The sequence below is a fragment of the Vanessa atalanta genome, chromosome 27 (genome assembly GCF_905147765.1).
Source record: "Vanessa atalanta chromosome 27, ilVanAtal1.2, whole genome shotgun sequence".
Taxonomy (NCBI): domain Eukaryota; kingdom Metazoa; phylum Arthropoda; class Insecta; order Lepidoptera; family Nymphalidae; genus Vanessa; species Vanessa atalanta.
In genome coordinates this window covers 4,131,855-4,149,893 of record NC_061897.1, presented here as the reverse complement: position 1 = coordinate 4,149,893, position 18,039 = coordinate 4,131,855, and the positions used below count along the sequence as shown (strand labels likewise).

The window sequence follows — 18,039 nt, the reverse complement described above, 5'->3', positions numbered from 1 at the left end:
TTGTACGGGTAGCTAGTATCATATAAATAGCATATAAAATTTATCTTTAAAGCATTTTATTTATAATGAATAGGCTTTTTATAAGGCTAACCAATGTTATATTGCGTTGCATTTGGATTTTATTATATAGTTGTTTTTTTTTATGAAATATGCAGGCGGATAGATAAATTTGTCACCTGATGGTCCATGCTTACCCAGTGGTAATATAACTCCTTATATCACCGGTGCCCTTTTGCCTGTAGTTATACTGGCTCACTTTTAACTGGAACTAAACAATACTATATTTTTGCTGTTTTGTAGTAGAATGTCTGGTGTGTGGATTGTATCCAGAGCGCTAACACCAAGTAAATTATTTTCTTGAAGTTTATGCCTTAATTATTCTTGTTTCCTAGGTTAAAGATTGTGCGAATAACACTTTTCTGAAACACAACTATCGTATGGACAAACTAAATTAATAGACCAAATGTAATTAATAACAATAAATAACGATATGATAAAGCAGAAGAATTTTTTCGTGCGCATTGAACTCTGGAACTATCAATCTGAATTGGAACAAAAATAAAATTGCAATAGGATAGCCCATTTTTAAGATAGGTTACAAGTTAAATATTATCACGCTTTAGCTTTTGTGTAACTTCGGGGTAGGCAAATGAGTCCACTCCACTTGATGGCAAGTGGTATTAGCTCACGATTGTGCCGAGAGAACGCAGGTATTATTATTACGCGTCCGTGGTACCACCCGTGGTAGCACTGTACTATCATCTGCATAGCAATGTATGTTACCAAGGTTAAGCATATCATTGATATGCAAAAGAAAGAGTGTGGGAGCAAGTACAGAACCCTGAGGAACCCCAACATTCACTACTTGGAATCTTGAAGTACAAACATGTGTAGGTAGCGTGAGGTAGCACGATCGTTTAAAGCAAGAAATTCGTGGAACAACAAATTCTTCCGAGAAGATTCGGCAAGAAACTTGATTGTTTCAATCAATTCTTTCCCATCAATTTTAAAAGAGTACAAGTTTTTTACTCTTTTTTGCTCTGACAATCAAATCATGATTTTCATAAAAACACGTCGTCATGGGAACTCCGTCGGATAATAGCAAGTGGACCTATTTAAACTTGCAAGATTTGAACCTAAGCGAATAAACATTGCAAAGGTATATAAAATCATGTAAAAAAATAGCGAATTTCGCGTATTAAAACTGACACTTGTAAAAAGGTGCATAAATTAATCATTGTAGTTTCTAAATACTTAATTTTAATTACATACATTTTAAATATCTAACTGTTCTTATTAATTAATTTCAAATATTATTTATGACAGATCAAAGCGTAGGCGCGTAAAAATGATTAACGTAGGTATTAATTGATTCTACGTATTTAAGTAGAAAGTGTACTACATATAGCAACAATAGCTTTATTCTTTGACCACAGCAAAGGCTAACAATTATTGTATAATTCCTTCGTCTCAAGGTCATTGGTTAGTTTGATTTTGTTCGTGTTCACTTTTTAAATCACCTTTTTAATATTTTTTTGTTAAACAAAATACGAATCGAGATCAAATAATAACGTGGTTTCCTTTAACAATAACTGATAGAAAACTTATAGTTGGGCTCATTCAATTTAATTAAAATATCTTTAAAATAGAATTCCTTACTTTTGTTTTTTGATTGCATCATAAAAATTTTTTTTTTTTTGATTGACGTCGGCTAAAGTTCATTAGTAATTATATTATGTAGATAAAAACATCATTAATAATATATTTAATAAAGTCTAAAAAGTAGCAGAAAGACATTTTATTTTAAAATGTAACGCCTGGAAAGATATACTATTAAAATAACACTATATGTATATTATATATTAAAATAATAACTATAAGGCTATATTATATATTGTGTACTATTAAAACATATTACAATTAAAATACTTTTTTTAATAAGCGACACAAAATTCAACATTAGCAATGTTCTTACCAAAATAATAAATTTGTTGATTTTTCAATAAGAATATAATTTTATTTTATTTAAAAATATTAAACAAGTTTTTTTTTTTAAATATTGTTATAGATGTTGCGAGGAACCGATTACGCTTTGACATAATATTTGACACTGACAACATTAAATTCTCATTGTGTCTGTCACTTCTGGTTATTGAATTTTTGACATAAACATTATTTTGCTTATCAAGTAAACTCTTCGAACTCAGTTGCTACTAACATTAAATGACTGTGATATGATATTATTATTATTAAAGACTTAAAGTATACATTAAAATGAGTAATATTTATATTCAAGAACCACCTGCGCTTGGCAAGGTAATTTACCTAAAACATACTCTAGATTCATGTCCTGTATTGTATACAACTAAATATGAATTTATCCGGATTCGGTTGAAGATTCATTCCTTTTCCTTTTAACCTGTAAAAAAATAAACAATTTATACATTACACAACTAATATACAGTTTATTTATCGTTTCATGATTTCAGGTGCTTTTAAAAACCACAGCTGGTGATATAGATGTTGAATTATGGACGAAGGAAACGCCGAAAGCGTCACGGAATTTTATACAACTTTGTTTAGAGGGTTATTACAATGGTAAATATTAAATAAAAGAAAAATATAAAAATTAATAATGGTTTAAAAGTTATTATTTTAATAGTAAAATTAATAAAATCAGTACAAGGAATCTACGCATTAAGTTTAATACATCAATACCTTGTTTACATAAATACTAAATAAAAAAATAATTTAAAAATTAAATACATATTATTATTCTCTGTCAATAATAGTTCTAGACATTTATATTGTTGAAATGGTTGTCATTAAATATAATAAAAGTGAAAAACATTAATTTTTGGCTTAATGATTTCAGGTACGATATTCCACAGAGTAGTGCCAGGTTTTATTGTGCAAGGCGGTGATCCAAATGGTGATGGTACAGGAGGAGAATCAGTGTATGGTGAACCATTTAAAGTAAGTATATATATTTCATTATTTATTGTATGTTACATGATATATGTTAAAAATATTTAAAGAATATGTCTCTAAAAGCTTTTCCACTTACTAGGGATGTAGTGGGATGTAGTGCATACCCGAACAACTATTGGTTTAGGTTATTCGAAAAATTTAGTTCACAATAGTTTATTTATTTATTTTCTAGCTACCAATACATAAACTATATATTGTGAACGGAAAGGAAGAGTTTAAGTGCCAAAATGGCTTGAATTTTTTACTTTAAAGACAATGATAACCTAATTTAAATCTAATATTTGCCTGGTATTTCGAAGACAAAATTTTTTGATTCAACTTAGTCTTTAATCTATACTAGAGATGTGTATGACAATAGACTCGCAAATTAAACTGTACTTTTATTTATGAATACATTTTTGTATAAAAACCACTAGAAAAACGTATCGCTTGTGTAAAACAATATTCATAATATTCTACATCAAAAGCCCAAAGAGACAAAAGGTTCAAAGGTCAAATTAAAAACCACTTTTTTAATAATGCAACATTATTAAACTAAAGTAAATGGGCCTGTGTACTGATTTTTATACACTGTGATGATGAGTTTGCATTCCTTTTGCTTTTTTCTGACTTTTATTTGTGCCGATAAGCTCAGTTTAGTTCTGAAGGTATAATAGTAGTAGACTCTTTGTAAACCCACATAACCTAAACGAACACAATAAAATATAATTAAATAAAAATAATAATTGCTATTAAAATAATATGTAAGAACAATTTTATTACATAAAAGTTTACAAAGTTTTGCATTCCTTATTAACCAACTTCAAAAAGGAGGAGGTTATCAATTATTATTTGTTAATTTTGCTATTCAATATTATTGGTTACTAATTTGAGGGTTGAATTGTTATAGTGGTATTGTGTAGCACCTTTTTTTAATAGTCAAAATAAAATATTTAAAATCATAAATTAATTGTGATTGTCAAAGTTAGGAATAAGAATATTAAGTTTTGTTAAAACTCAAGTAAGTGAAACATAATTTTTTTAAGTAATAAATATCTTTAACGGTAACCATAAAAAGAAATTGAAATGGCGAGTATAATTAAAACTAATATAAACCCTATATAATCAAAATTGACTTTATTCAAGTAGGCTTTTACAAGCACTTTTGAAAACTATATCAAGTGAAGCTAACACGGTTTTGGAATGTAGATTCTGTCGAGAAGAACCGGTAATAAAATCAGTAGTTACTAATTTCCAACATTTAAAATACAAAGTTATGTTAGTTTAATACAAAAAATGTATATAATATATCCTGCATGAAAGTCGAAAAGAATTAGTTCCTCACTTTTTTATCTAAGTTGAATATTTTTTTGATGTCAGGATGAGTTCCATTCTCGTCTCCGCTTCAACCGTCGAGGATTGGTGGCGATGGCAAATGCAGGGAAAGATGATAACGGTTCACAATTCTTCTTCACTCTAGCAGCTACTCCGGAACTACAAAACAAACATACAATATTTGGAAAAGTTACTGGTAAGTATCAAGACTATTTTTCATTTTACATTTTATTTCACTTGTTGGGTTAACTAAAAGCTAACCTAACATATATTGGTGCATTCAAGTTCTTATTAATTCTTAGTTCCCATGTTTAACCTTTTAACTGTACATTTAGACTTTATGTCATATTTATCAAATTCGATTTTATTGTACTTTTTGTGAAATTAATTAGTATAGTAGAAATAAATTTATGAAATAGATAGAATGTTCTGGAATTTCGTAATAACGACACCGTATTAAAAAGAATATTTTGCGAATGCACCAATATAGGATAAGTTTTTTTTTGTATATATTTGGTATTAACGTCACCTAAGTACCGAATGTTATCCTCATCATATCCGCAAATCAGTAGATGTTGGCATTCATACAATTTTTTTCGCGCCTTAATAAATAAACTAAATATGACTAACGTCTAAGAAGTGGGGGGGGGGGGGATAAATACAATAATATGACTCTTGCTCGAACCATGCGTACTGTGTCTAACAGCTAGTTAATAAGGTTACTAATTAAGGGAGCTTGGATTTAAATATACTCAATAGTAGCCCAGAATTTGTTGTGTTTATATTACCATTCCTCTGAAAGTAAATAACGCCATTGGTCCTGCAATATGGACTTTGAGAATGAAAGAATAAAAAAGGGTATATCTCTGATAGTATATCCAGCTCAGTAGGTTAGTTCAGAAGGATGTCTTGGATTATTATCATTGAAGAAATGGGTTTATGTAAATTATGGGTTTACCAAATTAACAAGATTCTCCAAAACAAAGAATATTGCCAATATAATAATAAATAATATGTCTAATGTTCAAGTTTTTATGTACATATAAAATTGTAATCTAAATTACTGGTTAATCTAAATTAAAATACTATATTCAAGGAGGATATTCCAAGAACATGAATCATCGTTGTATTCCAGAATTTAATATACCGAGTAGAACCGGCAAGAAACTCACTAGTTGTTTTCAACATTCAAATACAAGTTTATGTCAATCAAATACGATTAAATTTACAAATATCATGAATGATAGTCAACGAGTATTATCTCTACAGTTTATAATCTGTATTATATTATAAAAAGTAATACAACAAAATAAAATTAATCTTTATTTTCAGGTGATACAATCTACAATGTTCTTAAGTTGTCCGAAGGTCTAATAGGCCCCCATGAAAAACCTGAACACCCCCACAAGATAATAAACACTCTAGTATTAATTAACCCTTTCACTGATATCGTGCCGAGGGTGCAAGAGAAACCCCTGGATCAAGATGCGGACAAATCTAAAAAGAAAAAGAAGGAGAGACAAGGGGTGAAGTGAGTTTAAATTATGTCAATACACAATATAATATTATTAACAAAACAAATTTACTTTTAATAAATTTATTAGATTTTTTATGACAAAAACTTGAAGTTCAGTCCCCTACAACGCGAGCGAATCTGAGGGCGATAACTTGTATGCTATATGTTACTGAATACTGAAATCGATTCATACATACATACATACTAATATTTGTAAGGAAAAAATAATTAAGTTTTTTTTTTTTATAATTTCAATCACAGATACAACTTTCAAGACAAAGTCTTATGTACCACACACCACACTCAAGGACATTTAATGGTTGTTTAATCGCACTCCTCGTTATCCTCAGTGAAATATATTAGTTTTCCCATTGATCGAAATTCGCCTAATTTTTTTATGATGGCAATAATGTAAGTCAGTTTTAAGTAAAAGAGATCTATTGACAAACAGAGGTGACAAAGGTACTTATATGTTTTATGTTAGCGTGCTTACTTATAGAAGAGCGTAAGTAACCGTTAAATGTCTCCGAATGAACTGTTTAATAGATCCAGATAGACTATCGCGATTACTAAAAAAGAAAATCTAAATACTCTTTATTGTACACCAGTAAACATGAAGTTGAATCACATTTAAGAAAGTAGTGGTTAACAGTTGATAACTGTTTATTTCGACGCGTTATCAGCTTTGTCTATCTAGACGTATAAAATAATTAATGTACTAAAACAATTTTAATTTAATCAAAATAGAAATTTTGGGCTTCTATCATTCGGAGAAGAAGCGGAGGAAGATGAAGGTGAGGCCCAAGAGTTCAGAGGGAAACCGAAATCGACGCACGATCTTCTAGAAGATCCCAAGTTAAGCAAGAAGACTGCTGCGGGTAATTAATTCTTCTAATATTGTGGTATATCTGTCGATGGTATGACGCTCTCGTGCAAAATATGACTTATTTACTTACATAATAACTAACGGTTGCCCGCGGCTTTACTCGCGTGGAAGTTGAATATATTTACAGATTCACTTATATTACGTCAATTTAAGACCCCCTTTTGTATACCACATTGTTTTGTATTTCACCCCCTGAGGGGTATAATTTTAAAAAAACCTTAGTGGGTGGGTACTCAATAAAACGATCTTAGTCATCAATATTCATGGTTCTAACTTTAATAGTTTATGATTGGCGATGATGAATCAGTCGGTCGGGACGTGTTATAAGTATAGATTGGTGCTCGTCCTGACTTCAGTGTAACTCCAGGTACAAGGCACATAAATTGTAGTTCCCAAGATTTATAGCCCAGTGGCGATTAAGGGACTGTTTAATTTTTCTTACTGAGCCCGATATCTGGTGGTTCCAATCGTTACCACTCAAACCACTAACCATCAGGTGGCACAATTGCCCTACCACAACTTTAAAAAAAAAAAAATGGAAAAGCGTAATGAAATAAGCTTCTCAGAAGAAGGACTCTTCTTAGCTTAGGCTTTAAGGCTTATAAACTGCTAATAACTTTTCAACATTTAAATAATAGAAAAAGTACCAAACGGACATTAGAGATAGGCCACGACAGACTAGTATAAGACAATTTCTTTTAGAACGCTATTTGAATTTACAGAATTAGAAGAACAAAATGAAAAAGAAGAACAATCGAGCAAAGAAAACGATCAGAAGAGAGAAGAAACAGCACAAGCAGTTAGTAATATACGGGAAAAGTTGAAGAATAAAGAAACAGCACAGGAAAAAGAGGGAAGTAGTGGGAGAAAGAGAGGGAAGAGTCCAGTTGAAGACGAGGAAGACAGTAAGAGAAAGAAAGAGAGCGACGATGAAGAGTATTATCTCGGGAAAGAGAAGGATATGGAGAGAGCGAAAGAGAGGTAACATATTTATAAGAAATTCGTGATTGTAACGTTCTTAATAATTTAATATGGATGTAACTTCGAAGTGCCACTAATTATATAATAATACTAGTGGGGGGGTGGGGGTCTATTGACGGAGGATTGAAGGAGAGGTTATAGTACAATATTTATGATGATTTTGGACACGGCGGCCAATATTAAGGAAGACTAACCAACGGTGCAGTAAATATTATAGTGTACAAGTGTGTGCCCAATAGGTGCTCTATTCTCACACTCTCATCATCTCATCTCATCATAATCCGATGGGACGGCAAATCCGACGCAACTGGAAAGAGTTCAGGTACAATACCAACGAGTTTTCCTGCTTTCCGAAGCAGAGAGAATGTCACTAAGAATTGTTTGTCAGAAAAAGCGAAAAGTTCTTTATCGGCCTGAGCTGAGGCCCATCACCTTGGGATCTTTAGCCTATCTAGCCAATAGACCAATGAATCAGTCAGTATATAAATATATTAACATTATAAATGGAATATCCCGGAAAAGCACATTTATAACACAGAAAAATGTACCTAACGTACGCCTCGCCCTTCACACGCTACAATAGCCGCGGCAGATACTAGTATTAGTATCGATATATATTTTATGATAGTATGTGGTCACCACTACCCATAGACATTAACGTTGTTAGTAATATTAACCATTCCTTACATCACCAATACGCCATCAAACTTGGGTACTAAAATGTTATGTCTCTTGTATATGTCGTTACACTGGATCATCTTCTAACCGAAACTCAACGGTAATAATTATTGCTGGGGGTAAAGTGTTTGATGAGTGGATAGAACCTACCCAGACGATATCCTTGCACAAGACTGTACCACCCAGAAAAAGAATACTCGTACCTTCAGATCCGTTAATATCGATAACATTAATTCCAGAGATCGTATAAGAAATGAAATAAAGAAACTCAGAAAGGAAATGCGAGGCGCTAAAGAAGAACCGAAAGAAGATAAAAAAGAAGAGCCCAGTGACAGTAAGAAGTTGGAAGAAGAAAACGAGATGTATAAGAAGTTTATAGAGGAACAGGAAAAATATAAAAAGATGAAAGAGAAGATACCAAAGAAAGGAGCGGCTAGGTGAGTACATGTCTATCTGTTTATATATAGAAAAAAAACAAGAGTTTGTGTGTGTGTGTGTGTACTTGTTTCTTACAATAAAGTACTGTAAACAACAGTTATATTGAAAAGAAAAAATAGGGAGCCGAGATGCCCCAGTGGTTAGAACGCGTGTATCTTAACTGATGATTTCGGGTTCAAACCCAGACAGCTACCGAATTTTCATGTGCTTAATTTGTGTTTATTATTCATCTCGTGCTCGGCGGTGAAGGAAAACATCGTGAGCAAACCTGCTTGTAGACATTGTGTGCTGTGTCTACAAGCAGGTTTGCTCACCTGTTGAATTTCAACGAAATTCTGCCACATGTGTATTCCACCAACCCGCATTGGACTTCGAAAGGAGAGGAGGTCTTAGCCCAGCAGTGGGAAATTTTACAGGCTGCGCATATATAGGAAAAAATATATATATGTATTTATTATACATATAAACTTTTCACTTGAATCGCTCTGCTTCTTAATGAAAGACGCACTCAAATCACTTTCGTAGTTTAAAAGATCTAAGCGTACAGACGGCGACAAGCGACTTTGTTTTATACTGTACAGTTTCAAAAACGTTTTAAAAAGTTATTTTGAACTCTATTTTTATATATTTTAAGATTTAATATAAAGTTAGTGCCGATGTAATAATCATATATCTACAATTATATGTCCTGTACAGATTCCAAGCTTCTTGATCGTATATGTGATCGTATATTTTACTTGGTGGTAGGGCTTTGTGCAAGCCCGTACAAGCAACTGGGACAATGGCGCTGTAAGAAATATTAACAATTCCTTACATCAGCCATGCGTCACCGACCTTGGTAACTAAGATGTTATGTCCCTTGTGCCAGTAGTTACACTGGCTCACTCACCCTTCAAACCGGAACACAACAATACTGAGTACTGCTGTTTAGCGGTAGAATATCTGATGAGTGGGTGGTACCTAACCAGACGGGCTTGCACAAAGTCCTGCCACCAAGAAAATTCTACTACTATTGAATATTTTTTTGACTTTGATATTATCTATGTAGATAATGCACAGGTTACAACCTGTGCGACACCACTATTGTGCTCGACGCGTTTTTCGTTTTAATTCTGATTGCTTAGTTTGAATTTGACTACTAGAATCTTATCATTGGATGTGTCATTTTTCGGATTACAAGGTACTCTTTTGTTAGAAGTCCGTACTATTGGGGGACTTACTCTCAGGCATTACTCTATAATCCAACAAATTTGATAGTCCGACACTGCCCTGCAAAACGTTAGTCTAGTCTAGTTAGATGGGAAAGAATTATCAATAATAATAATCAACTTCGAATTAAGTATTAATGAAATATTTAAATAACACCAAACTTTTAATTAAAGTCGGAAAGCAACGACGATAAAACGTTACCTATCACCTCAAAGTTATCTCATCACGTAGTTTAAGTGTGAATTTTAATTAAGGACATGTTTTTATACCCAAAAAACCATTCCTTTTATATTTTTTTTATAAAACATGTTTTACATTTGTATAATGTATATTAATCTCTTATAATTATTAATACATCTCGTTAATGAAATATTTTCGTTTCCATATATTTCTACATTTTTCCTGATATAATTCAAATTCTGTGGTTAGAACGCGTGCATCTTAACCGATGATTTCGGGCTGGAACACAGGCAAGCACCACTGAATTTTCATGTGGATCGTCATGTCAAACACAAATTAATGTTTTTAATTCATTTCGTGCTCGGCGATGGATTAAAACATCGTGAGGAAACCTGCATGTGTCTAATTTTAACGAAATTCTGCCACATGTGTATTCCACCAACCCGCATTGGAGCAGCGTGGTTGAATATGCTCCAAACCTTCTCCTCAAAGGGAGAGGAGGCCTTAGCCCAGCAGTGGGAAATTTACAGGCTGTTAATGTATGTCTGTATGTATGTAATCTAATGTAAATATTAGCGTTAGTAAAATAGCTAAGCTCGTATACTTCTCATGTTATATTTATTTCTTACCTCTTGAAAAGCATATCTATAATTATGTTTTAAGTATAGAAAGATATATTTATGTTACTGTGGATTATATTCTGTATTTTTATATGGTTTTATTTAGATTTGAATTATTTCAATAACTATCTCATTCAATGTTCAATGCCGGACGTCTCAAGACAACCGCAAATTGTAACTTATCAACAAACATATCTCAACAATTAAACCCGATTAACAGTAGTAAAACATATTATCACAGTAACGGTTCTAGTGCTGTTAGTAAATACAAAAAAAATGAGGAAATGAAACCCAAGAAACGGTACTCAAGAAAGGCGTCCTTTTCAGAAGCAGAACAAAGTTCACACGAAAAACTCCCAGAAAGAAAGTTTGGTCGAAGAATCTTTACGAAAATCATGACTATCCAGACAATTACACGGACGGAAAATTCCTAGAAGACCTAAGGAAGAATTTGTTCGTTGAAAAAGTGACTTTAAAACAAGCCGTTCTAGGCTCGTTTCGGGTTGTACTAAGGTTATGCTTGTGTGTGTTATACGCCATCTTGTTTGTTTACATGCATAATAAATGGATTCACACACATACAGTCATTTATCTATCCATAACGATTGCGTGTGTGTGCTATATATTGTATATTCTTGTTGAAGGTGGGGCGTTTTTGAGGCATTTTAAAATAGTTCTTGTGTACTTAGTCATAGGGTATATTCTGTCTCCTGTATTACACACATTGACAGATACCGTGAGTACAGATACGATATACGCTTGGGCGGTTATAATGATGTTGATACATCTAATGTTTTTCGATTATGACGTCCCGGCGGCGTTCGTATCGAAATCGTTATCGATAAACGCAGCGATATTCGCTTCGGTGTGTCTCGTTTCTCGACTATCGACGCCGTTCGATGCGTTCGTACTTTTAACGATATCCGTTATATTTTTCGTACTAAGTCCGCAATTATTCCAAGCGCTTCTACGCACGAGATTGTTCTTAGCGTTATTTTTTGTAACGCTAACACTAACTGTAGTCTCCTTGTACGCGGTTTCGTTGAATTTAATGTGTTATTTTTCATTCTTTGTGTTGATACTGAGCGGTTACTGCCCCGTGATGTTTGTGAAGTGGCAGATATATAAAGATAATATCTACGGACCGTGGGACGAAGCGATAATAAACAATTCGAATGTATTCGACGAGTTCACATAATTAGAATTATTTTTAATGATGTTTTTATGAATCAGCTGTCGGTGACTGTGCGTCTGTGGCTTGGTACATTCGATTTTTAAATTTTAATATGCTTTATTGATAACCAAAGATATAGAGTAGATAAATTTTTTTTAAATTTAAAATTGGTAGGTAGACTCGCAAATGATGGTCACTACTGTCCACAGATATTGTAATAAATAATAACCAAGCCCTACATCGTCAATGTTCTAACAGATCTTTTCAATAACGAAGCCCTGCCCCCGCCTTAAATGACTATCCGCGTGCATTAGTATAGGTGAGCGCTCATAAGATGTCTTAGTGTGCGTGACATTACTCAAAGTAGTGACAGCAAAAAAATACAAAGTAGGTTATACTGTAAGTTTGTTTTATTAAAAAATAATTATTCAAATGTGGAGGGGCGTGTCTTCGTTAGTGAATAGATTTATATAAATAAGGAACGAAGTTGTTATGTCTATTGTGTCTGTCGTAATATTATTTTTAAAACTACTTACCATTTGCAAAACAATTACCAAAAATGTATTGTTTTATAATTTTAACTTAAACCGAGCATGTTTTATTGTAAATTATGAATTATATTTTAAATTAATAAATATAAAATATATATGTAATATTATTAAATATATATTTTATGTATTTATTTATGTAAATATTTATTATAGTATATATATTTATTGTTATCTGTGTATTGTGTAATATTATATTATGTATGTATTATATTATGACTTAAATTACTGTACCCTTCCCATATATGTAAATATTCTGATCCTCTGCCAAAAGGTTGCCTGGAAGAGATCGCTGCTGAGCGATAAGGCCGCCTGTTGCACCTCTTGCAACTTTGTGTAGCAATAATGTAATTTTTAGTTTGGGTGCAATAAAGGATAAATAAATAAATATGTTTAAAAACATAAAACAGTGGTATATATTTTTTAATTATAATGTTAATTGTTATGTTTTTTATAGACAATGATGATATTATGTCTAATTTTATTTCTGTTTTAAACTGTCTATAATCAGGGAATGTTTCAATTTGTAACATAATATATGTCTCAGCGTCAGATAATTAAATACTTTGATTGTAATCTCTTAGTTTTGAGATTTGATTCTGGATGGCCAGTGAAGTCAATCACTCTTTGTCACGTTAGAAAAACATAAAATGTCAGTTGTCAAGAAGAATAAGACAGATGTGGTCGCGGCCAATGAAATATACCAATCTAATATACCTATCGATTTGTTGTATTATTTGTGAACATGTATGACGAAGATGGTAACCCCGAACCAAACAATATTACCGGCTCGCCGTTATATATAAGACATTTTATATGTTGAGCTCAATATGTTATTACCTGGGACATCGGTAAGGGGAGGAAATTATTACTAATCCCGGGTTATTCATATAGTCATAAGAGATATTATGTATACCGTATACATAATACACAATTCATTCATCTGTCCCTTGATACTGTGACTTTTTTTTTTACTTCAACATATTCACTTGGTGGTAGGGTTTCGTGCAAGCCCGTCTGGGTAGGTACCACCCACTCAATCCATTTAACTTTTTTATATTTTTTGCATACTTTACACTTTTTTTGCATGCATATCTTCTATAGTTGAATAATCACACAACTCGTAACCTCTATATTGTTTAATTTTAGGAATATATATTTAGTCTGTATCTATGGTTGGAGACTCATAAATTAAATATATAAATGGTTTTTTTTTTCACCACCGTCCATAGACAATGGCATAGTATAAGGTATTTACCATTCCTTACATAGCAACGAAGCCCTGCCACCAAGTATGATTGATCGGTAAAGAACAAAATCAATAAATTTTTTAAGATAAACATAAGGTAATTTATTTGTTAATCCTTAATCTAGAAAAACTCAAACATAAATGATATATAATCATCATCAGCTCATCAAATCAAAAATCATCTCAGCCGAAGGACGTCCACTGCTGGACATAGGCCTCTCCCAAAGATCGCCACAACGTCCGGTCTTTTGCACCTTGTGGGGGGCCTACACACGATAAATGATATATCAGTATTTGTTAATCTAATCTATACATGACACTCGCAAGTACTATTCCAGTAGCAGCCTGTAAATTTCCCACCGCTGGGCTAAGGCCTCCTCTCCCTTTGAGGAGAAGGTTTGGAGCATATTTCACCACGCTGCTCCAATGCGGGTTGGTGGAATACACATGTGGCAGAATTTCGTTGAAATTAGACACATGCAGGTTTTCCTTCACCGCCGAGCACGAGATGAATTATAAACACAAATTAAGCACATGAAAATTCAGTGGTGCCTGCCTGGGTTTGAACCCGAAATCATCGGTTAAGATGCACGTGTCCTAACCACTGGGCCATCTCGGCTCTAGTACTATTCATAACTTAATTTTATTACATAAGAATGAACAAAGTGGACGAAACACAAACATTCAACATTTGTATTTTTTTTTTTTAAAGTTAATTTAAAGTTATTGGTATATGGGTCACCTGAGTGGTCATAGCTTGTAAATATTGTCACTGTATGAAACATTAGCAGTTCCTTATATCATCAGTGTATCCTTAGTAACTAAGATGTTATGTCCCTTATGCTGGTAGATGTGGGCCCATTCACTTTTAAACTGGAACATGATAAGTTGGCAAATTCATATTGTTTTCTTAAATGTTTTTAAACCAATCACGAGATGGTGCTAAGGCAATAACTTCTATAGCGTTTGACGGATCAGGATAAACAGACAGGACATCAGTCGTTATGCTCAGTGGCATAGCTAGGTGGGCAAGGGCCCCGGTGCATAGAAAATCATCGGGCTCTCACCCCCCCTTTCTACTCCATCTTTAACTTTATATTGCCCTTCAAAATTATAACTAGGAATAAGAATAGGATACAGGATACAGCGAGTTGAACTTATCATTAGTAGGCTAAATCCATACATCATCTCTATTCAAAGCTTAGGTTAGAGGGCCCCCTGAGCTCCGGGGCACTGGTGCACTGCACCACCTGACCCTACGATAGCTACGCCACTGGTTATGCTAGAATACATATTAAAAAACTAAATGGCGCTTGTAATTTTCAGATATTTATTCCTATTTTACTAACAATAGTAAAGTTCTGTAAATGTACCATTTCTAAGCTATGATTGATTCTTTGGAAAACGTTTGTAGTCTATTCCACCACGCGTTTCCGTTGGATGGTGGATCCACGTGCAGGGATTTTTTCAGTCGCCACATTCAAGTTTCATCACGATTATAAACACAAATTAAGCACATTTAAATTCAGTGACGCTTGCTTGATTAACCACTGAGTCATATTGGTTATAATCGAACTAGCTGAAATCTATAAGTCTTTACCTATAATATACAAACAGTTGTGCTCCATTTTACCCCCTCGAGGGGTAAAAAAATGTAGCCAATGGCGTTCCCGGGACTCAAACGATCTCCATACCGAATTTCACCTTTTTCGGTTCAATTTAAGTGTTAAGAGGTGACAGACATAGGTTTATAGACATTTATATATCATTAGATGATTACGAAGATAAGTATGTTTGGTACACTGTATTTTTTTTCAGAGAGGATTTCACGCTGAAACTTCTGGCGAAATTCAAAACTAAATTACACGCGATTAAAGAGAAGAATCAAGCTGATGAAGAGAAGCCCAGTGAAGAGGCCAGTGACGAAGATGACATCAACACTGATGATTGGTAACTTTTTTTGTTTTTTTTTTTTATTTATTATAAAAAAAGTTTTTACATCCCTTAACTTAATCTTTAACAGTTTTCTGCTTATATAATTTTTTTTTGTCTTAACATAACACTTCTATTGAATAATTTTGGTTATAATATTTAATGGTTCTTTCCCCATAGTAATTATTTATTTTTGGCTGATATAATCATAGGACATCCTATTTATCCATTATTTTTTACTAATATTTTATATTCGTCCTTGTAATAATATTCTAATGCTAATAAGTATTCTAACTTTTTGTCTACTGGTAATATTTTGCATATATGAAAAAGCCTATCATAGTCTCTATTACATCTTAACTGTTAATATAAGGGCGCAGAACTCGAGTCGTGGGTTCAAACCCCAGGTCGGATCGATAAAAAGTTGTTTGATTTTTCTGTTGAGAACCTCTCAGATGGAGAAGTGTGTGCATTCCCGTACTGAGGATGTAAAGCTTTTTTTTCGAATCTAACGATCGTGTACTAGGTATCCTTTTTTATTATGTATTTATTATCCTGTTTAAATAAAATGATAATAATGTTTCGAGTATGAATTATTTTATAGAACTGTAAATCGTCGCGTAAGGAAAAGCATTATCCGAGCATCTTGCCTCTCATTCTATCTCTGTCTGTCTCTTTCTATTATATACGGTTTTTTATAATATTGTATTTGTTGTTTTAATTAGTACGGGATTTTTAATAAAAAAAAAATTCTTTACATAGAATTACGTTGTTGATTTACATACATAATATATATAGCAAGAGCAACTTTGTTAAAACCAGTTGCCCCACGAGAGGTCACTTTTTTTAAGTAATGTTTTGAATACTCTTTTCTCAGGTTGGGTCACACACTCCGCTTCGAGGATAAGGGTTCAGTGGTTGCCAAGGACGCTTCCTCGAAAGGCGATGACTGGTTCGACATCTACGATCCGCGCAACCCAATCAATAAGAGAAAGAGAGACAAAAACGATAAAAAGAATAAGAAATAAACTACTCTATTATTATTTTACTAAGTGTAAATATTTGTTTTATTTAGTTGACCCGCCCCTATTTTGTAAGGGAGCGTGCAAGGGGTGGGTCGATTAATAAAAAATATGTCATGGTATAATAATAATATACCCTATAGAAAACCTGAGGAATTATGTATCTGTGATTTTTTTTAGAATTGGATTTTAGTTCCGAAGATACATACAAACAAACAAATAATATTACTATTAATTATATTTATTATAAAATAAAATTTAGGAATTGAATAGCTTTCAGGGCAGAAAACTCTGCAGTACTAGTTTCAAATGTTCACAGCACACACAGGGCCGGATTTTGAAAACTGGTAGTGTAAATTACCTCCTGCGATAATAATAAATAAATATCGGACAACATCACATACATTACTCTGATCCCAATGTAAGTAGCTGAAGCACTTGTGTTATGGAAATCAGACGTAACGACGGTACCACAAACATCCAGACCCAAGACAATATAGAAAACTAATGAACTTTTTGTACATCGACTCGGCCGGGAATCGGAGTGGCGTACTCATGGAAACCGGTGTATACACTACTCGACCACGGAGGTATATGATAATCTCTTCAGTCGCGTTAAAGTCAAAAATCTTTATTGAAAATTGAAGTACACTTATTGATAGAAATAAGATCTACTATCGAGAGATAAGTTGGAAAGGAACACTTCGGATATGAAGAGAACCGCTGAAAGAACCACTTGGTAGGACTTTCTGCTAACCAGTCTGTGTAGGTATCATCCACTCATCAGATATTTTCCCGCAAACAGCAATACTTAGTATCGTTGTGTTCCGGCAAGGGTGACTTGAAGTGTAACCAAATGCATAAAATCTTCGTTTCCAAGGTTGGTGGTGCACCGGTGATGTAAGGAATGGTTAATGGGGTGGGGGTGACTATTTACCATCAGGTGGCCCATTTGGCCGTCTGTAAGTACGTGAGAATATCTTCTCGTCCAACATAAAAATAATTACAAAATAATAATTATTATTACGACAAATGTAATTTATCCTTTTTTCACCACTACTGAAACACCTACGTACAAATATAAATTATTCACAATGTATTGTTTATTGAGCCGAGATGGCCCAGTGGTTAGAACGCGTGCATCTTAATCGATGATTTCGAGTTCAAACCCAGGCAGGCACCACTGAAATTTCATGTGCTTAATTTGTGTTTATAATTCGTCTCGTGCTCGGCGGTGAAGGAAAACATCGTGAGGAAACCTGCATGTGTCTAATTTCAACGAAATTCTGCCACATGTGTAT

The 18,039-nt window shown here is 33.2% G+C and overlaps 1 protein-coding gene across 1 annotated transcript; it reads left to right on the top strand.

Moving 5' to 3' along the window:
- Positions 1-2,176: 2,176 nt before the first annotated feature.
- On the top strand, positions 2,177-16,749 carry LOC125074198 (spliceosome-associated protein CWC27 homolog). Its single transcript, XM_047685448.1, has 11 exons — positions 2,177-2,316; positions 2,490-2,598; positions 2,876-2,976; positions 4,351-4,501; positions 5,638-5,836; positions 6,569-6,699; positions 7,430-7,688; positions 8,606-8,803; positions 11,141-12,001; positions 15,603-15,734; positions 16,594-16,749. Exons 1-11 carry the CDS (start codon positions 2,275-2,277, stop codon positions 16,742-16,744), a joined length of 2,334 nt encoding a protein of 777 aa, XP_047541404.1. The 5' UTR covers positions 2,177-2,274; the 3' UTR covers positions 16,745-16,749.
- Positions 16,750-18,039: the final 1,290 nt, after the last annotated feature.

What these genes read in the sequence shown, in the direction of transcription:
- LOC125074198 (XM_047685448.1), top strand. Translation starts at nt 2,275, where the DNA reads ATGAGTAATATTTATATTCAAGAACCACCTGCGCTTGGCAAG. An exon ending in AACCACCTGCGCTTGGCAAG is followed by an intron (nt 2,317 to 2,489) that starts GTAATTTACCTA and finishes TCATGATTTCAG; the next exon opens with GTGCTTTTAAAAACCACAGC. An exon ending in AATTCGAATGTATTCGACGA is followed by an intron (nt 12,002 to 15,602) that starts GTTCACATAATT and finishes ATTTTTTTTCAG; the next exon opens with AGAGGATTTCACGCTGAAAC.